Source organism: Temnothorax americanus, unplaced genomic scaffold, assembly GCF_048541705.1.
Source record: "Temnothorax americanus isolate GAGA-0224 unplaced genomic scaffold, ASM4854170v1 Scaffold42, whole genome shotgun sequence".
Lineage (NCBI taxonomy): Eukaryota > Metazoa > Arthropoda > Insecta > Hymenoptera > Formicidae > Temnothorax > Temnothorax americanus.
The window spans coordinates 123,638-146,103 of record NW_027509570.1 but is presented as its reverse complement, the minus strand read 5'-3'; the positions used below and the strand labels follow the sequence as shown (position 1 = coordinate 146,103).

The 22,466-nt window shown below is 34.6% G+C and overlaps 1 protein-coding gene across 5 annotated transcripts in view; it reads right to left on the bottom strand.

The window, feature by feature from the left end:
- LOC143902915 (metabotropic glutamate receptor 8) overlaps window positions 1-22,466 on the bottom strand; it is a 210,577-nt gene that overhangs the window by 66,214 nt on the left and 121,897 nt on the right. For all 5 annotated transcript variants that reach the window (XM_077416164.1, XM_077416166.1, XM_077416165.1 and 2 more), the window contains 2 exons: window positions 22,267-22,446; window positions 13,858-14,027 (listed from right to left, as the gene is read on the bottom strand). In XM_077416164.1, coding sequence (XP_077272290.1) covers window positions 13,858-14,027; window positions 22,267-22,446 — 350 coding nt within the window. The remainder of the gene's footprint in view (window positions 1-13,857; window positions 14,028-22,266; window positions 22,447-22,466) is intronic.

Genomic DNA, 22,466 nt, shown 5'->3' with positions numbered 1-22,466 from the left:
AGAAACAGACAATAATCTCGACAAATTTCCGAAAGTGAATTTGACCTCTACGCTAACGATCTGAGCGCTGACGAAGAGTGTGGCGAGCAGAGGGTGTGGCGGACTGGTTTTGAGCGCTGCCGAAGAGTGTGGCGAGCTTAAAATTCATTTTCGTGAACGCGGCTGAATGACAAAGAAAAGAGGTAGGCGCGTTCGTATTAAACAAATCAGATTCCAGATCAAGCAAGCAGTCATTTCTAATCAAGATCCTCTCCCCTTCCTCCAACAATTGCAACAACTAGAAAACGCACCCCCCTTTAAACCTATTCCTGTCAATTTCGACGTTGATTATCCTAATTATAACCAAATAAATAAAGCTGATCCTCGTTACCATACGTATAAACTCAGATATCTTTTCGGTCCCGAATAATAAATATAATAATAATATCCTTCACACGACTTGTCCAAATCTCTGGTAAATTGCTTAAATGCATTGACCAAAAAACGGACGAACTATAACAGTCAGAACGTGACACTTCAGATGTTTAGAGCACAAAGGAGAGTTTTCTATTATGAGATAGGCTCCTAGAGTATGAAATAGCGGAATTTCTGCTAAACTAATAGGTCCCATCTGTTGATTCCACCATAAACTTATTGTCCTTGGGATAAAATCTATTTAGTTGAAAATTCATTACATTCATTTATTACATTTATTAAATTCATTACATTTTTAAATTCTGCCCATCATAGACTTCCGGCAATCACACAAAATGAACTCGATATCTAATAGGGATCTTTCCCTTATTAATTTTTAGAAATGAATTTCCTATAATTATTATATGTATGTATAATAAGTGTACAGAAATAATATACGTCTTTATTTTTTCCTTTTTAATCTCCACTCTGTTTTATTTCTTTCTGATGAACGTTAGCTTATCTTGCTACAGTTTCCATATCAACTGCAAGAGCTTGGTATGTTTTATCGTAAGTGTTTCTTGCATATCGTGCAAGCAGCGAAACCTCCATTATTTCCCTGTTATCGACGCGGGTGAGAAATGCATTCTTGCAACTGCCCGTCGCAGCTACTCGACATTTAATTCGGCGCTGGTTTCTTTGTGCAGTTCAAAGCGACCAGGGATTGCACGATGAATATCAGGCTGTTTTTGCATTTATTTCTTCTTACGGCGAAGAAATAAAGCGCGCTGCAGCTTTCTCAAAGCGTATATAAGACCGCACAACGCAAGACACTGAGTTTTTCTTCCAGATATTAAAAACATCAGAAAATTTCGCGAGACAATCGTCGCGTGAAAAGCTCAGGAAAGTCCCGCGGAGATTAATAACGGTGTCGAGATTGAAAAAAAGAAAAATATCTTTAAATAAAAATAAAAAATTATGACAGGTGTTAGTATAGGTAAAATGGATGTTTGTTATATTCTAGAATAGTAATTTCCTTTTTTTTAGAGAAATAGAGAGAAAGGAGGGGGAGGAAGAGGGATAGAAATAATATAAAAAAACAAATACAAAAATTTATGAAAAAATGAGCAAAATAATATAACAAAACCATAAGTAGAATAAATTCATAACCTGCTGATCATAATAATAATAAAAATAACTAGCAGTGTTATCAATCAATATTTATATGTATACTGTATATATGTCGCAGGAATTTCGTGTAATTCGTTTTTTTGTGCAAAATTTCTAAGGAAATCTACAAAAACTGGGATATTGTAAAATAAAAAAAAATTATTGATATACAATAAATATAAATCTAATTTATAAATATAAATATAAACTTATTTACAATATCCCAGTTTTTTATGGATTTTATAGGGATTTTGCAAAATAATGAATTGCACAAAATCTTTGCGACATATATATAATAGATTAATTTATCTTTTCAGATTATTTTAACTAGGTGTTCGCAATATGAAACAATATGTGCATATAGATAACGTGCAATGTTCCGAATAACGAAAATAGAGCTGATAAAGTTTGATAATAGACGTCGCGTAATATGATTATATTTGTATGATTGATTAGAAACCGAAACGAAAGTCGGATTATATTATTTCACCGCGGGAATAACTCGTTAACCCGTAACTCCGCGTTTTTCGTTCTCGTTATATAAGAGAAACAAATGGCATCATTCATTTTCGTACGCACCAAAATTCAAAAACATAAAATATACGATGCAAAATTTAAATATCACACGGTATTTGTCAGCTTTAATAAGGAATAAATACAAATAGTATTACCGTTTGTATATAAAAATCAAGTTTTATATACACATATTATAGATATATCATTTCAAGTTTTCTCTTTGCTTTAGAAGTTGTTTTTAAAAAGTCGATATATTTACTTTGAAAATATTATGTTAAAAATGTAATACTTAGATATATTAAATATTATTACATTATATATATATTATAAAGTTTCTTTAAAGTCTCGGACGTAAGCGCCTTTGCAGTTAAATCCAAAAATAAAAATTCTGTTAGAGACGAGAAAATCTCTAAACCTTTCATTGCCAATAAATTCAAAGACTATTGGTGCGTCGCCAAGAAGCATTAAATTAGGTTTATGAACGAGACGATTGTCATAATTTATCTTTATGGACGCAAAGAGTGAAACTATATCAAGTGATAAAAAGTTGCAAGTTTCTGGAGAATTTCCAGAGATTCCGCGCTATAATAATATTATACATATATTGCTTAAGATATGCAGCAAGAAATTTTATTGCATTACGTGTTTGCATTACGTGTTTGTATGCATCAAGAGACACGGTGGTGTCTCGTGCCAAGTGTACGCGTGAGCGAAAGAGCCGCGAGACCGGTATATCTTTTCGCGCGACACAGCTAATTGAGACTGCACGCGATTTATCGTATCGTTGTAACGGCTGAATTGATTGGATTCTGAGTAGGCTCGATAAAAAGTTGATGGAGAAAATATATAATAAAACTGTCTTTATTTTTGTTCTACATGCGCTATGAGCGGAGATATTATTGCAGCGCAAAGCCAAAAATTCAGTGATTACATGGTTTGGTCGTTGCCTAAAAAAATGTTTATTTGTACCATTTGGTGGTAAAAGTCAGATTTAGTGTATGCGGCGCACTTCTCTCGTATTAATTAATAATCAGTTATGCAAAATGGCGGACAACAGTGTTAACAGATATACAAAACAGTGAATTATTATGAAGTTTCTTGTGAATAAAGGCGTGAAACCGACGGACATTTGCAGAAGACTTCAAGTACAATGATGAGGCAATTAGCCGTGGTAAAGCATTTGAATGGGGCAAACGATTTAAAGATGGCCGTACATCATACTGCCCATCGCACTACTCGCACATTATTGGAACTTGGCTGGAAGACATTGCTTCGTCTTCCTTATAGTCCGGACCTCGCTCCGGAGCGATTCCCATCTTTTCGGACCTTTAAAAAACTGCTTGGGAGACCAGCATTTCAGAACTGACGACGAGGTAAAATACACTGTTCGATCCTGGCTCCGGCGTACAGGCAAATCTTTTTATGCTACTGGTATCCACGCATTAATGAAACGCTGGGGCATAAGTGCATAAATATCGCAGGGGACTCGGGGACTGTATCAAAAAATAAATGTAGTTTTTACTTCTATAAATGCATTCTGTTATTTCGTACTCTTAAAAGTTTCGGTTTGACTTGAACGACTCTCGTAAAAAACTTATCACTGCTAGACCAAGTGCGTGGTGGGCACTTTTGCATATAACAAATATATAAGTATTTTATACATTTTTGTTTAAAACAAGTTTTAAAATGGTTTTAATTTCAACAAATTATAACGATTTTACACTTTTATTATTGTTTTACGTTGTAGAAATTTGACATAAACAAATAAAAATGTATTTTTTAGTGTAAATTTGATTACAACTATATTTTTAAATTAATACTACGAGATTTTCTACACAGAGCTGGCTGTTTTATTTGCATCTAGATAAAAAAATTTATTTTGAAATACATGGTTTGAAACGATTAGATAATAAAAGAAGCAATATTTAATTGCAATAATTCTGCAGTAAGTTACGAGTGCAATGTACATACTATATTTTTTAGGTAAACACTAACTCGAATACGAAACTCCATCTAATACCTAAAGTTTTGGGCTTGTAAAGGGAAATTTTTTTTTACTAGACTAATAAACTTGATAGATAATAATGGAAGTTTTCGACGCGTGATATATTAGGTTGATTACGTGATTTTTTTCCCTCTACGTTTCCTCTCTTGTCACTTATAGTTAAAGCAACTGAATCGAGCAGTCCGCTTGTTCCAGTAAAAATATGTCGCGCAAAAAGGTCCGATCGCAGTCGCACACAGTTGGGACGAACTTATGTTTAGTTTTCGACTCTTCGAGACACGGTTTCTCTCACGTTTTGCTTACTTTCCAATATTTGCTCGACATTGCAAGCCATTCGGTATCGTCGAGAACTTGGTCACCGCGCGCGCGGCAACCATTTTCAACATTGCGAGAAACTTTCGAATAACATTCTATGTTAAGATACATTTTATGATCAAATAGATCGGAAAGGAAAACCGAGGACTTTCCGAGGAAAAAAAATTGAAACATTAAGTGCATTTCCGACGGACACGGAAGAGAAACATCATATTTCTGAAATTTTCCTTAGCTGTATAATGATTCGTTATAGTCTCGATATAAGTGAGTAATAATAAATAATATTTATTTATAATATTGTACATTTTTTAAAAAAATACTTTTAATGATATTTATAATGCTTAATTTTACAAGTATAATATTTAATTACTGGCATGATATTAAACACTTTTACAGCAGGAGCTTGTTTTCAACTTTTTTTTTACGACTGCAAAAACAGAATTATGATAAAATAGAATTTTAGCTAGATTTTTCTAAATTGCATTAAGAATTTAACAAAATTTTTTTATTCCTGATATAAATGTATGACTAACATCAGTCTACTCAATGGCTCAATTAACCGAATATATAAAATAGCGTACCGACGATAAAAGAATTAAATAGGTATGGTATGGTATGTTGGAAAATGCAATATAATGAAAGAACGCTTTTCTGTAATGAAGTGCTGTGATAGAAATGCAAGAATACTTACTGTGACATTTCTTAATGAAATTTCTGTATAACGTCGCGAATCGTAATAATTGCGTTCGTCATCATTGTCGCTTATTAATTTATTAAAATAGATTTTCAGTTCGCGTGTGTTAAGCGCCGCAACGACGTGACGGTGTAATTATAATCAAAATTTGCAATTGCGCGCTGCTTTAGGTCACAGTTGTCTCCATAATGAATAATTTTCCAGCGGGATTTGAACGATAGCTTATAAGGGATTGCGAATGAAATGCGATGCACGTGCGTGTGCGCGAATATACCATGGCACGCATTCGCGTCGCTATTACCGTATGAATGATTAACAATGTGGTTTTCGTTGATGTCGTCGTCGTCCGACGATTAATTTTACATTCGTTTATTTTATTTATTCCATCGCTTTGGTAATCATTAATTGGAAGAGGGTCACTAAAATGGATTTTAGTAAAAGATTAACGATATTTACTTAACAATAAAAATTAAACACATACGCTTGATAATATCAAAGCTAAATTATGAATTACACAGCCAATTTTCGAGCAGTAAAAGCAAAAATATAGATGTTGGTTTAAATATAAAATTTATTAAATAAAAATAACATTCGTTTACGTTCCAACTTACTTAGTCTTCGCTCTGAGTCAAATCGATAAAATTACATTAAGAGGAATAAGGAAAAATTACGTAGAAATATAAAATTAAAGTCATAAAAGTCATAATTAAATTAATTTGTCAAACGCATTATGTTGAAACAGAGATTGAGAAACAAATGACTGATTGTCAGTCTTAAATATAGAAGTCAAATGTTAACGGTGATTAACAGTGTGGTTACAAAAAAAATTAAAAGTCACAATCAATAAAAAGTTATAAAAATTTTCGTTGTTCATAAAAGCGCGAAATTGAAGTTCCATGTTTAAAATAAGTCCAATGTGATGTGTAAACCGATCCATTGGTCACTATATGAAATACAAAAAAAAAAAAAAAAATGACTAACCAGAGGCAAAATATAAATAAAATGAATGAAAGATTGAAACTTACATAAGTGGTCAATGTGATAAAAAAAGATTTTAACAATCAGCCAAAGGCCTCTCATCTGTATGATGTTGTGTGAGACTGACGCAAAACGTAGAGTGAGTATCATTATGTCCAGGAAAATAAGATAAACAAAATGTTTTTGAATCTCATGTTTTTGTTTTGACTGTATTAAAAAACTTCTCCAAACGATCAAACCGTTTAATTCAGTAAATGCGTAATTTTATTTAAAAATATTACAAAATTGCTCGCATCGCGCAGAAAATAATTGATCATGCATTAATCACTTGGAGTTTATAGAAGGAATTTTATAAAACCATGTGTATTAAAAACATTGTATATAAATATAGTAACGATCATATACTTTTATTGTTAACATTATCAAATTTTTTATGAAAATTTGTGTTTTAAAATGATACGTTTTACTTATAACTTTCAAGAAGGAAAAAAAAACTATTGATGAAAATGTAAAAAAAAACCCCAGTAACAAATCATAACCATTATTATCACCACGATTTTAACGTCGATTTTAACGCACTGACTTTAATAGATTATTTAGCTACGACGACGTCCGTGTGCTCCTCTTTTTAATCAAATTGTATAGCCAAAATTTTGAATTACCAGCGCGAGCAAATTGGTCGTACGCTCGCCTTCGTTCATCTTCTGTCTAGCTTTAAAAGCTATCGACTTTATAGAACGCGAGATTAATCGCCGTCCTCTTATCTCGTCCGCTCGGTTACGCCCCGATTCGCTTTTAAAACTGTCGTCGTTGAAATGCACGACCGTTTTCAAAAATCCAACGCTTCATGTCTCTGAACACGCAGATCCGAGTGTTAGATTTTTATCTCAAAGTTTTATTCGACAATTTTATTTTGAGAAACATTATTCTGGAAAAACAGAAATCTGTTTAATCTGGTAATGATTATACATGAAAAAAAAATAATATTAAATCGCGTTAGAATGGTAGAATGTCCCTCTTTCGCTGGATCGTAAAAGTTCCTACACGTAGCGCAGGATTCTAAAATCTTTTTTATCTTTTGTTTCGACACTTGTCCGTTCGCACAGTTGTTTTCCCACGTTGATTACGCAAAAGTTGAATAAAGCTCGTTGCCGTAATGCGACGTTTCGTCGTCACCATGATATTTAATTATAGTCGTAATTAGCTTAGAACATATACAAACGCGGCGAACGCATGTGCGTTCGAGCGGCCCGTTCCTAATTACAGCTGCCGACTTCCTAATTCAATATTGTTTCTACCGATATCGCATTAGATCTTAGGATAATCGGAAATTACACGTCCCACGTTATTCGCCAATATTACGTCATTATGTACCAGATTTTGACATAGAAATTTGGGGCAAATTTCGCTGCTCGACTGCGTTGTAGCTGCTCAAATATGCATGATCGAAGTTAAATCGATCATATATAAAATGTGATATTAATTGTTTCAAAAATAATAGTTTACATTAATATTCTTTATACATTCTTTATATATTATTACATCAATTAAAGAAATTGCCATTTAAGGACCGGGCTGGATCTTGGTAGCTTAATATAATAATATTCTATAAATTTTGTATACATTTTTTAAGTAACTGCGCGCTGATTTTTTGTCGGTCTTTAAAACACAGCTTTTTGTTGAAACAGTAAATCCAAATATTTAAATCGATACTCGATTTAACTTTATGACGCTAATAAACATTCTTCTTAAATTATTGTAAAGAATTTATTGCGAAAAATATTTATCCCAGCCAGATCTTTAAACCTGAATTTCCTTTTCCAATTCTTTTACCAATTCGACCATTGAGGTATTGGTGATATTTATCGCAATAACCGGTTAATAGTAGGAAAAACATCTTTTTACAGGCGACGTATATAAACAAACCTCGAAAAAAACAAAGTGGTAGTATTATACCTCCAAATAGAGCTTTACCCTGTACATATACTGTTTATAAAATGCGTAATACTACAAAAAGGCGTGATATCCGTACAAAATTACTTAAAAAAAAAAGTAAAAAAAGGCGCCAAGTTCACGCATAGTAGTGTACCTATATGTTGTTACGTCGAAAAAAAAAGAAAGTGGTAGTATTATACCTCGAAAAAATTTAAGTAACAAGTGGTAGACGTAATCTTTATATCTCGAAAAACTCGAAAAAATCTAAGCAGTAGTATCTTTATTTCCGAAAAATTATAACCCAAGTGATCTATCAAGACATCACAAAATTATGTTACCTTATCAAAAAGAAGAGTCGCGCTTCAAGTGATCTATTACAATTACAAAAAAGAAATGATATCTCTTTAAATTACAGCGCCAATTATAGAGACAAGGGAATACAAGATATTTAAATACAAAGTTTACATGTGTATTTTTTAGTGGTCACAAAGAATTACAAAGGTAACAGTACAAAATAAAAGTATTTTATTAAAATACATAAATTTTTCTTGTAAAAAAACTTGGCGCTGCTAGACCTCGAAATTTTAAATAAATAATTCTCAAATATCTCGAAAACTAAGCAAGATAGGATAACTAACTATACGTACCTTTTTTGTAGAGAGTAAAATTATCTACAATAATGATCTGAACAACATTTATCGTCAAGTCAGTCGTATAGCTTGCACGCGCCGTCAAAGTCCGAGACTCGGATCTCGAAAACCCTCGATTTTATCGGTTTTTGATGTTGCGTCGGTGATTTTTTTCAGTCATTTAAAATAGAATTAAAAATTCCCAAAAAATCACACATCATCTGAGAACTACAAAGAATACTTTTCAGGGTGTAACCAATTTTTTAGACCTTTTTTCTTTAGTTTGTAGCTATGTAAGCAAAAAATTTTGATTTTTTGAACTACTCTTAGTTTTTCGCTGTTTTCAGGCTTTAGAATGTATTTGAGACGATTTTTATCGTATGCATCTTGTTGTGGACGAAATTTGCAACAAAAAGGACCCTTGTATTTTTTTCGTACGACAAACGCTGATTTTTTTTATTGACGCGCAAAGTTATCCAATATTGCGTACAGGTCGGATAACGCTTGTTTTACACTAAAATAATTATTTTTATTAAAATTCACGTAATTTTTGCATTATTATTAAACCATATTGCAAAGCCGTTTTCAACACATTCTCTCATGTTTACTTATTTATTAACAAATTGTTTATTTAAAAATTATTATAAACAATTAGAAAAACATGTTATATTTGTTGTACTCGTCCTTATTTTAACTCAAAAAATGTTTTTAAAAAATTTATTCATGTTATTTATAACATTTATTCAAAGATGCACTGCATCTTTTGACTATTTTTCGCACCATCTCTGAGCCAATGGTGCGTTTTTTGTGGTTTTCCCTGTAGGCCTAATCCACAAGCATTGAATATATGTTCTTTCTATATATGTGATGAATATTAACATTTGCCTCAAGATCGTCAAAAAGTCGTACGTTTTTCAGTAAATTCGGGGGGGGGGGGGGGTTTTAAGGAAAAAAACGCACCATTGACTTTACCTCAGAGGTGGTGTGGAAAATTGTCAAAAGATGCACTGCCTGTATGTTTGAATAAAAATGTTATAAATAATATGAATAAATTCTTTAAAAACATTTTTCGAGTTGATATGAGACGACGAGTACAACGATTATAACACGTTTTTCTAATTGTTTATAATAATTTTTGGTAAATATGCATATTAGGTCAAACCTCACCGATGACCTTGACCTTGACATATGTTGTCAAGGTCACCCTCCTGAGTGACCTTCAGAAGGTTTTAGCCGGCGGTCATGTTTATTAAAAAGTTATAAACAAAAAATGTTTCAAAAATATAGCAGCTATTTTGAGTATTGGAAAGCATAAATAACTAATTGTATATGTCGAAATAGTTCACGCATACAATTTTCACGCAAACCGAGGTTTACGCACACCTTTCCCTGCTTTCGGGGGAGGTGCGGTAATCCCGAAATAGTTCACGCATACACTTTCTACGCGAACCGAGGTTCACGCACCCCCCCCTCTGCTTTCGGGGGAGGTGCGGTAGTCCCGAAATAGTTCACGCATACACTTGGACAAAATACGCAAAATTTTAAGTATGCAAATGTGTATTTCACAAAAGTAATAAACTGCATGTAAAAACATATATACCCCCCCGAAAGCAGAGGGGGGGGGTGTGCGTGAACCTCGGTTCGCGTAGAAAGTGTATGCGTGAACTATTTCGGGGCTACCGCACCTCCCACGAAAGCACGGGGGGGTGTGCGTGAACCTCGGTTCGCGTGGAAAGTGTATGCGTGAACTTTTCATGCGTGGAAAGTTAATATGCGAGATGCCACATGGGTTAGATGACGCGCTTTAAAAGTATTCAACTGTTTAAAGCGCGTCATCTAACCCATGTAAGTATTCTCTGCTTTAACAAAAAGACTTCAATTTATCAACAATTTACTACTTTAAATGTTGTGTTTTGGTAAAGCAGCGACTTTCTCGCGAAATAAAGTATTCTCTGCTTAAAAAAAAAACGTAATATTAGTCATTTATGCCTTCCAATACTCAAAATATCTGCTATATTTTTCAAACTTTTTTTGTTTATAACTTTTTAATAAACAATGACCGCCGGCTAAAACCTTCTGAAGGTCACTCAGGAGGGTGACCTTGACAACATATGTCAAGGTCAAGGTCATCGGTGAGGTTTGACCTAATATGCATATTTACCTAATTTTTAAATAAACAATTTGTTAATAAATAAGTAAACATGAGAGAATGTGTTGAAAACGGCTTTGCAATATGGTTCAATAATAATGCGAAAAATTACGTAAATTTTAATAAAAAATAATTAGTGTAAAACAAGCGTTATCCGACCTATGCGCAATATTAGATAACTTTGCGCGTTAATAAAAAAATCAGCGTTCGTCGTACAAAGAAAATACAAGGGTTCTTTTTTGTTGCAAATTTTGTCCACAACAAGATGCATACGATAAAATTCGTCTCAAATAAATTCTAAGGTCTGAAAACAGCGAAAAACTAAGAGTAGTCCAAAAAATCAAAATTTTTTGCTTACATAGCTACAAACTAAAGAAAAAGGGTCTAAAAAATCGGTTACACCCTGAAAAGTATTCTTTGTAGTTCTCAGATGATGTGTGATTTTTTGGGAATTTTTAATTCCATTTTAAATGACTGACAAAAATCACCGACGCAACATCAAAAACCGATGAAATCGAGGGTTTTCGAGATCCGAGTCTCGGACTTTGACGGCGCGTGCAATCTTTACGACTGACTTTGACGATAAATGTTTTTTCAGGATCATTATTGTAGATAATTTACGCTCTACAAAAAAAGTACGTATAGTTTAGTTACCCTATCTTGCTTAGTTTTCGAGATATTTGAGAAAAAATAAAAAAAAATCGCGTTTTTTGTTAATAATATTGTTAATAACATTTTAATGCGCATTTTAAATTTTGGAAGCAAAAAACCCACAAGCTTTAAACAAAGCGACGGGGGGGGCAACCAAAAAGGAATGGAAGGGAGCAAAGAGAAAACGCATTTTTTAAAAAGGGGGGAAAAGGGGGGAAAGAAGGGAAAACCCCCCAAAGGGGGGGGAAAAAAAAAGGGGGCAAAAACCCCTTACCTCTTTGGGTGTCTTCCCTTTTTTTTTCCTTTTTTTTTTAAAAATTTTTTTCTTCCCCCTTTTTTTCCCTCTTTTTTTTTTTTTTTTTTTTTTTTTTTTTCTTAAATTTTAAAAAATAATCAAGGATGAAGTAAAAGTGTTACGGATATTTTTAAAGAAAACAACAATTTAAATTTTGTTGTTTTTTAAAAAAATAACTGTAACCCCCCTTTCTCTGTAAAAACATAGTGCGTTCAGTTTTTTGGGGTCCAGGGTAATAATACGTTTTAATGCGATGTTAGGGTCCCAGGTTGCCATGACGATGTCTAGATAGTGAGTCCTAGTTTTCGGGTTATGTTATCGAAAATTAACGTATTTTACACCCGGACACCGAAAACTATGAAGCCCTATTGGACCCGCATTGGAACCCGGGATACCTAGACTCGAACTCAAGCTTATTATAAACGACTTAAAAATCCCTACGGGATTTTGGGTTTGGTTTTTTTTTGGTTTTTTTTTTTTTGTTGTTTTCTTTATTTTTTTTGTGTTTTTTTTTAAAAAATTTTTTGTTTTTGTTTGTTTTCTACGTGGTTTTTTTGGGGAGAGTTTTTTTTTGGTGTTTTCCCCCCCCCCAAAACCCCCCCCCGAAACCGCCCCCCCCCCCGCAACCCCCAACCACCGCCCCCCAGCCCCCCCCGCCCCCCCCCGCCCCGACCCCCCCGTGAGTTTTTTTGTTTTTTTGTGTTGGTGTTTTTTTGTTTATTGTTTTTTTATTTTTGTTATTTTTTTTTGATTTTGGGATTTTTTTGTTTGTTTTTTTTTTGTTACCCGCCGCCCCCTGCGTGTCGCCCCACCGAAAGCTCCCCCCGCACCCCCCATTTATATATATACCTAATTTACCTAAATAGAAATCTTCTTCCTGACCGATAAGTCTATCGACCTAATTTCGAAATACGCGCGCGATATCGAAACTGGCGATACCTACGCCGCCAGCGTCGAAAAAGTGAAAGTAACGTTTCTGATTATGACGTCATCATATAAAACGTCGGCGTTAGAAGTAGAAGAAGAAGAAGAAGAAGTATCTTAATAAAAAATTTTCACATTTGGACTTTGCGTCGCAATATCTCCGCTCGTAGAGCACGGAGCGAAATATTATAAGAGAAACCCCCCTCCCCTAATTGGACCCCAAGCTATCGATCAAGTCTACTTAGAACTTGATCCGTTCACTCGTTATCGAGATCTCAACATCTCGAGTACTCGCAACCCGTCGCGTCGCGTAAAAGAGTCACGGTCGGTCTCGCTCCGCGTGTACTTGGCGCAAGACACTACCGTGTCTCTTCATATTACCAATTATTAGTATCAAAAAGGAAAATTGATTATCGATTTGAATGTGTGGATTTACTGACAACAAAGAGCTGTGCTTTAAAGACCGACAAAAAATCAGTTTACTGAATTTAGAAAAAATATACATTGTGCCGTTCTTTATATGTTTCATTTTTAATCATTTGAGCCTTTCAAGATTAAAATATACAAATTTCGCAGAATATTATTATAATTAGACCACCAAGATCCAGCACTGGCAATATCTCTAATTGTATACTACATCGGTCTTGTTTTACTTATTATTGTTTAATATTCCTTACTTCATGTCCACAATTTCCTTGCTTTTGTGAAACACAGTTTTTTAATGTACCGTCAAACGCAGTTTGCATTTTTAATACAAGAGATTGCATTTTTTAATTTAAATATATATATTAAAAATACGTTTTTACGTTAAAATTATACACGTTTCAATATTTATATTTTCTCAATTTTTGCGTCGGATGCGCGTTTCCTTAATTTAACGAGTACTGCGGGAACGTTATATATAACGTTTTTACTATAGTAAAAATAAGTTACACAAAAACTATAATTTGTTCGATGTTTGAGAACGTTTCTCCCAATATAGAACGCAACGGTAGAAAAAGTAAAAAAAATCATTTCTCTCGCAGTCCAGTAATTCCATTTTTCTGCTGTGTATGCGGAAAAGAAAATAAATAAAGCGCGAGCACACCGCATTTTTCATGCGACGCAGATTTCAACAATCGCGCGCTTTTTCCTCACATATATTTTATGTAGTGACGACCTTATTTAAATACAACAAAGGCGTACTCGAGATTAATCCCTCACCTTATGTTATCCTCGTCGACGAATATTATGACTCCCCTGGCGTTGTGCTTCGAGCTCAGCCGTTCAATTATTCTATCGAAGTCCTCAGTCTTGGCGTTTCTCAGGATCTTCTCGCTGACTGCGACACAGATGTTGTACTCCGACGAGAGGGCAATGAAACTGGCGATGCCCTGAAAATAGAGTTTCAGCCGCAAATAAATTGCCCGTCCATCCGATGAGAAATCGAATTTTAGCGATAGTATACGTGCGAGTCTGTTTTCTTGCCAAACAATTGGAATACAGGCGAAAAATACGATGTCTGAGGCGCATCTACCGGCTCATATATTTACATATACTCATTTATCATTGACGATAAATCCACGAAATTTGTATGAGATATCGCGGCCATTAAGTATAGCAGGCTGTTGTTCGTGGTGCATGAAGAAAATGTAAGGCAGCGGTAAGTTTCTGCACTCTCAAAGAGTCTTTTACATTTTTACAAGAAAAATTTATTTTGCAATTTATTCATTTTTTTTTACATTTTATGCTAAGTAAACAATATTGTATCAATTTTAAATGTAAAATCTGATTCAATTTAAATTCAAAAGAATTTGCAGTGCAGTTCTGTGAGATTTGGGACAATTTGATATTGAATTATTGACAGTCTTAAATTAGATTTCGAACAATTCAAATAAATTTTGTTATATCGTATTGAGAATCGAGAGGTTTAGTTAGTTGGATTTAACACGCTTAACATTATAAATTTCCTCTATCGACATAATCTATCCGTGCTGTTGCCAATGTACAATTGTCGAAGCGTCGAGATACGACGCGACAATCACCCAGGATGAGCTCTGCCTGTCTCGCACATTTCTCGCCGAATGGTATATACACGCAAATAGATACGTCGATCTGGGTCTGGGCTCGTCTGTCTTCGCGATAGCGCCTATGTTTCGTGATATATTTCCGCTGTGTATACGTGTGGTGGGTGGAAACAAGAAAGGACGACCGAAGAAAGATGTGGGACGCACCGAACTGCAACCGCAGGTGTTATCGGCGTCTGTTTCACGGCGTAATAAAAATCGTCACCGTACCCGCGCTACAATAATTATATACCGTTCAATAATTCTCGACATTTTCACGATTCCGAATCGTGGGTAAATTTTAATATTTCATGGTAATAAATGCAGTACCTTGATTGAAAGTACGTTGATCACATGAATCCTGATTATCCAAATCGACTGAATGCGGAATCACTACCTTTTGTTACTTTTTTAATAATGTGTTCTGAAAATATTAGCTTATAGTTCTTACATTTAGTTCTTATACTTCATTTTATATTTAAATCTTATTTAACTTTTAATTATAATATTGCATTAACCTACAATTTTTTTCCTTAATTCAATAAATTAAATTTTCGATTATTTAAATTTATCTTTTTCGTAAATTAATACAAATTTAGTTATACGTATCTATTGCAGAAGTTTAAAAAAAAATTCAAGAAAATTGTCTCATCTTTACATTCGATTTTTCAACTTTATTAAATATTTTGATTTTTATAAAAAATATTAGATAACAACTATAAATCTTAGAGCAATCATTAATTTCCCACTGTATCTTATTCATTTACAAATTTCTGTCTACTGTTATTCGACGTCATTGCAATAAATGAGCCTGCAAAGCTCTTATTTCTTTGACAATGACCAGGAACTAATTTTCTATAAGATTAAGAGTTTCTTTTATCGTCTATCGTAAGAGTGATTAGCTAGAAAGCGGAAATTGGTAAGACTCCCGACACCCACTGTGAAATAAAAGGTTACAATTGTATTAAAGTTAAGTCTTGTTCAATTACAATACATTCAAGTACAATCAACTTTACTGTACTATTCACTCAGTTATGCGAAAAGTGTTGGCGTAAATTTTCCAAGTTCGCAAAAACCGTTTTATTTTTAGTGGCTCAAAATTATTAATCTCTTGATATTTTTCCTAAGAAACAAATTAAATTTAATTTTATAAAAACATTTTATGAAAAATGAAACTTTACAGTATATACCTCAATGTGCGTGCAATAAAATAAAATTGCGTGCAAATTAATTGCGAAGTTAAGCAAAAAGATCCAATTAATGTTTCTATGAACCGGTGAAAATAATCTCGATGTTGCGACAGAAGAAAAATTTAGAAAAGTAGTTATAATAAAAATAGAAAGAAGTCAAGCGAGGAAAGGCGATTAAAAATTAAAATATCGATATAAAGATGCAATCTGATTCTCATTGCGGGTTTATTTGGCGTACTATAAAGAAAAAGATTGATTATGACAAGATGTTGTCTTATTGGCTGATTTTCTTAACAAAGCTCGCTTTCCTCAACAATTGGTCGCACTTGACCTTATTCCTTTCTATTTCTACGCGATTCCGATCTTTTTTTAGACATCTCCAGTGTATTACGAGCCACATTATACGTATTTGCGTCTAAGGACGATTTTGCGTCTCTAATGGCCTAAAATTATGAACAATTTTATTTCCGGACAATCTCTTTAATTTAATAACAAAATATTTTTTCAAGTATAAATAATTAGTTTTATTATTAATTCCAAAATAAGTTTTAAATAGAAGTTAGAAACAGGACACGCGATTGTTGCAAAAAGTTTTCTTTGATCGCGATCATTTTCAGAGAAGAAGAGATCCAATTTGTACGATACGCGCCGCACTTCTCGTTCTTTAATTTGCGATAAATCGTCTTATGCACTTTATATCCCGCGCCGGTGTAAGGACATTAACGATGCTATATTCGGTGTAATCGTTTTACGCGAGCTTATGCTCGTTTAAATATGCACCGCATTTGCAACAGCCGCAGCCGTGCTGTGCGCCCAACATTTAGCGAAAGAAACGACTCATAAATTTCAGCTTAAAAGCTAGAAGGAAATGTAGGCGTCTCATTATCTCTTTGACTACTAGGTATCGTAGTGAGATCGTATTTTGTGTTTTAGCGGTTTCATGTATTTTTCTTTTCGTATTTTCGTCCGAAAGGCCGCGCATTCATTGCCGATTATTATAAATTTTAATTATTTATTTCGTTATATTATAAACTTTAATTTTTCCTGTACTTATATACTTGACACAACCGCGAATTTCGCCAAAATTGAAGTCCTTTTCTTCGGTATATCAATTTTAACGACATAGTATATTGTTTAAAATATAGACAAATATATCCTTTTATGTAAAATAGCCTGTTAATACGTCACTTAATTTACTGTGCTGTAATTTACTTCACATTCATAGATTGACAATTATGCGGCTTCGATATTTCGAAACGAGATCAACATAGTAAACTAACTCACGCTGAAGTAATTGCCGAGCTATTATGGTACCTGATAATGATTAATTAGGCTGATCACTGATACCGGTTTAATTGCTCGGAATGCAATTACTATCATACCGTCTGGAGTCATTCCGAGAGCGCGTGCGCGCAGCGTAAGAGCGGAAATTCACAAACGTCGCGTCGGCAAATTTCTACGTTCCGAGACACGGAAGACACCATTGTCGCGAGCATAATCGTCATAAGGTGGCAATTTCACTAGCATAATTGGGCCATAAAATCGTACCTCGATCAATGTTCGTGGCGAATATGAATATATATATTCTTGTGTAGCGTTCCTCAACGCAGGAGAAATTATGGGTATTGCTGGTTAACGAGTTATCGCACCCCCCTTGCCCCTTGAATTATTTTATATTTGCTCGTTCGTTCATTACGTGGTAATAATATCGAACAATATTGGAATTTCAATTACAAGGAGAAACGCGTCTATTCAAACTCGTAATAAAATAGACCACTAATAATTGGCGATTAATTAAAAACAAATTTGACCATTTAAAATTATCTGGTGTAAAAAATCTAAAAATCTGTACTTTTAGCTTTTCAATATATTAAATTCAGAAAATTTTACTTCCCACGCTTTTAATTTTTTAAGTATTAATTTATATTTATGGAAAGATAATAAAATAAGACCCTCGTATTCATATTTTTTTCTTTATCTTTCTAGCTAAGATCTTATAGATCCTAACTAATTTCTTCCACAAAGTTTGCAATTAAGGAGCAAAAAATTCAAGAAGCGTGGATACTGACCAAAAAAAGTTTTGCTTTCTGCAATTTTTGTAAGATTGGATTACTCCGGTAAATCTCTTTACGCGGAATCTCCGCCGCATACTAATCGCCTAATTTAAGCGGCGGATAGCGTTTTAGCATCAAATTTTCTCGCTTGATAGCGCAATTAGTTTCATCTTCGCTTGTTAACGCGGTCGCACATAACAATCTCATATCATAATTATCATTGTTATAATAACTGTTATTTTTAACGTAGCATTAACGTTATTGTACGTCGCAATTTTACGAAAGGATGCAATTAAATGTTATATTATACGTGAATATCTCATTTTTATCAATTAGTGGTATAATAGCAGATTTTAAACATAATTTGTGCCTAAGCATGATTTAGTAGAACTATATTTAATAATCAAAAAATGACATTGCAATAACTGGAAATTACAAATTTTGGTAGTTTAATCGTAATTTGAAACATGTAAAATACGTATGTGAAGAATTTACTGTGTGTGTGATTATTGCAATATTCAATTATAATCCCTCAGATGGGGACGATGGACCAGATATTTGCGCTGAGTTATCTGGTAAATAGACAATTGGATAAGGAGAAAAGAAAAATGACAGTATTTTTCATAGATTTGAAGACGGCATTCGACTCAGTGGACAAGGAAGTACTAATTAGGGCGATGATAGAGAGAGGAGTGAGGCAGAGGGTTTAATAGACAGGGTTAAAGAGGTATTGAGAGAAACGAAAAGTAGGGTAAGAATAGGAAGAGAGTGTGGAGGTGCATTCTGGATGGCGAAGGACGTGAGACAAGGGTGCCCATTGAGCCCGATACTTTTTAACATATTGATCGCGGACTTGAAAAATTACATGAAGAAAGGAGGATGGGGAGGTGTGAAGCTGAGAGGGGAAAGAGTTACACGTTAATGTATGCGGATGATATAGCACTGATGGCAGAAGAAGAACAGGACATGAGATCGATGATAACCAGGCTAGAGGGATACCTGGACCAGAAGGGACTAATATTGAGCATAGAGAAATCAAAAATAATGAAATTCAGAAAGGGAGGAGAAAGAAAGAGAAAGTATGATTGAAGATGGAAAGAAAAGAAACTAGAAAAAGTTAAGGAATTTAAATATCTTGGATATACGCTGAAGAAAAATGGGGGACAAGAGGCGCATATCAGAGAGAGAAGAAGGAAGGCGGCGAGAGTAATGAGGGAAGTGTGGGGGATAGGGAAAAGAATGTGGAAAAAGGACTGGAGAAGAAGGATCTGGTTGTATGATACTCTGATATGGACAGTGATGGGATACGGGGCAGAAGTGTGGGGGTGGAAGGAAAGGGTGGAGGTAGAAAGTATATATGAGAGATGTATCAGATGGATATTTGGGCTAAACTGGAGGATACCCGAATATATGGTGAGAGATGAAGTGGAGAGAAAGAAGATGAGAGGCAGAGCAAGCAAGAGAGCTTGGAAATTCAAAAAAAATTAGAGGAAGGTAACGGAGGGGGAATAGCGAGAAAATGCCTTGAGGAAATGGAAGAGAGATGGAAGAAGGGGAAGATAATAGGAAAGTGGGAACAAGAAAGAAAAAGTTATCTGGAAGAGCTGGGGGTGAGAGTTGAAGAGGGGGAAGAGTTAGAAGTTAAAAATCTGGAGAGCAGAGAGAAGGCGAAGCAAAAACAAGAAAGGATGGTAAAGATCGTAGACTCGAAATACAACCGGTGGTATAAATTTATAAGGAAGGACGGGATTCCAGGATACTTAGAGGAAAACTGGGAGGAAGAAAGGTGGAGTAGGGTCGCGAGGTTCAGACTCGGTAATTAAATTAGGGAAGGACTGCATTGGGAAAAAGAGAAGAATAGAAGATGTAGGATATGCGAGAGGGAGGAAGAAACTTGGGAACACATATGGGAGGAATGTACGAGATGGGAGAAATGGGATAGAGAGGGGTGGCAGGATGTGGTGGAGAATTTACTAGGAGAGGGGGGAGAGGGAGAAGAATAGATGAAAGCGATAGAGAAAATGCGACAAGAGGGAGGGAGGAGAAGGAAAGTGAGGATAAGAGAGCAGTGTGACTGAGACGTATGAGAGAAAATATGAAAGGAAGAAAGCAAAGGAAACGAAAGTCCAACTTTAGAAATAAGTTAGAATTAAGAGTTAGATATAAGATATAAATATAAGAGCGATTAAGCGAAAAGTGATAGAGGAGCAGGAGAGCGAGCGAGAGTGCGAAAGAGCGAGAAAGAGAGGACAGGCAGGGATAAGAAGCGCGAGCAATTGTAAAGGTTTGGGTACGTTCCTGAAAAACGCCAATGGTTTTGTGAGAAAAGGAAGAACAGTAGGAGGTTGTAAAGGTTTGGGTACGTTCCTTAAAAACGCCCATTAAGGCCCCTTAGGGGCAAATAAAGTACTTTCATACAATTATAATCCTTTAAAAGAAACATATGTAATAGATACGTACAAATATGCATTTAATAAAATCATTAATAATTAATGTAAAAACATTTTTATATTATTTCCATACATAAATATATACATAATTAATATAATTTTTTCGCTAAATATTTTTGCGAAGTGCAATAATGAAAAAATCATATGACTTTTTACAAAAAATACCATATTCTGCTGTTATTATGGGATATATTTTTTTGAGACAGACAATGTGCGTATAATTGAATCTAACAAGAGAACTGAAAGACAGTTCCAAACGTTTGATGGGCTTCGGATACGTTGTAGAGTAACGAAAAATGACAGACACGTACTTTCTTTTTTGATTTCAAAGCATGTTTAGGGGTTGAAACAACCCCTCGAAAGAAATTTCATATATCTGATTATCGAGTGAATATCTCTGAAACCGTCAAATATATAAAAAAAGTGTTTTAGACAAAAAGTAGGGGAGACCGAGGCAAAGTCGTCGTTATTTTTTTGGTGCCGATTTTTAACAACAAAACAAATAATTTTAGTAAAATGCGGTATACCGTTGTAAAGAGTAAACCCTTGACTACAAAATTTTTACGGACGTTTTTGGTCTACGTCGCTTTGTTCAACTGGTATAGAGTGATAAAACGACAAAGGTGCAAAAATTGAAATGTCAAAATTGCCGAGGCGGAGTCGTCACTCCATTCTCAGACTGAATTTTAAATAAAAATTCATAATTCCGATTATAAAAAATGATAGGATACATTTAATTAATTATTTTTTAATAGAAAAATAAAAACATTAATTAAAAACACGATGGCGGAAAATAATTACAAGAAAACGCACACACTTATGTGCCCTACGCTCGCACGTTTCTCGTCAGCTCTATTCTGTTATCTCTGAGCACACACAGCACATATTATCCAAGTTCTCGCCGGAATCCGACCACTGCTACTTCTTTGACTTTGATTTTCGCCCGAAGCCTCCATGATATGGCTTGGTGACGACTTTGCCCCGGACACAAGTTTCAAGTTTGGTCGCTCATAAAATATTAGAAATCAATGAAAATAAAAAAACTTCACTAGATTCGTGTTCAGCATGCATTACTCTTTAGAATAACTTACTTTGAGATTCGGAGAGGAATATTTAAGATACTACAAATTTTCGACGAGCATAAAATTTTACTTTTGACCTCCGAAAACACATTTGCCTCGATAAGAATCACAACATGGCACATAACCTAACTAAACTCCGTTGGTTACGTGGGCACCATAAGGCCCAGTTCAACAGTGGCCAGTTAGCTTAACTAGTAGTTAACTGTCACTCTCCGTCTCTATCTAACCTTTGAGTTAAAAAGAGACAGAGAGTGAGAGTTAACTACTAGTTAAGCTAACTGGCCACTGTTGAACTGGGCCTAAGTCGCGTTTACAGTATTAATGGCGAGTTCATACAACATACAGATTTCGAGAAAATTGCAATGACGACTCCGCTCCGGTGACGACTTCGCCTCGGTCTCCCCTAATCATGTGTATTTAGATTTTTTAATGTTATATTTTTGCAAAAATAACATTAAAGGGTGGAAGTATGTTAAAATATATAAATACCTATGTGCTTACAGAGATCATTTAATATTGTAACCTTTTTGTCTAAAACTTTTCTTTCATTCACTTGTAATCAAATATACCTGATATGTAGAATTTATTTCGAGGGGTTGCTTCAACTTCTAACGTGCTTCAAAGCCAATAAAAAAATACGTGCATGGCTGTTATTTTCCGCTACTGTACAACATATTCAAAGCCTGTCAAAATAGATGAGGGACAGTTCAAAACGTTCCCCTTGCAAGTAAACGTCAACAACGATCATTCTTACATTTTGTATCACTTCTCGCAAATTCGGCTACACTTACCTTCTCACCGTATTCGCCTTCTACAGCGACCGTGGAAACATATTTCCATCCAAGCAGATGGATCACCTCGACGATTGCCTGCGCCTGAAAATTATCCGGCGGCACCACCCTGCTGAAGTACTCGAACCGGCCTTTGTCCGAGAGTTCCGTGCTGGTGGAGGCGTAACTTATTTGCGGTATCTGCAATCACGTTACCGTAC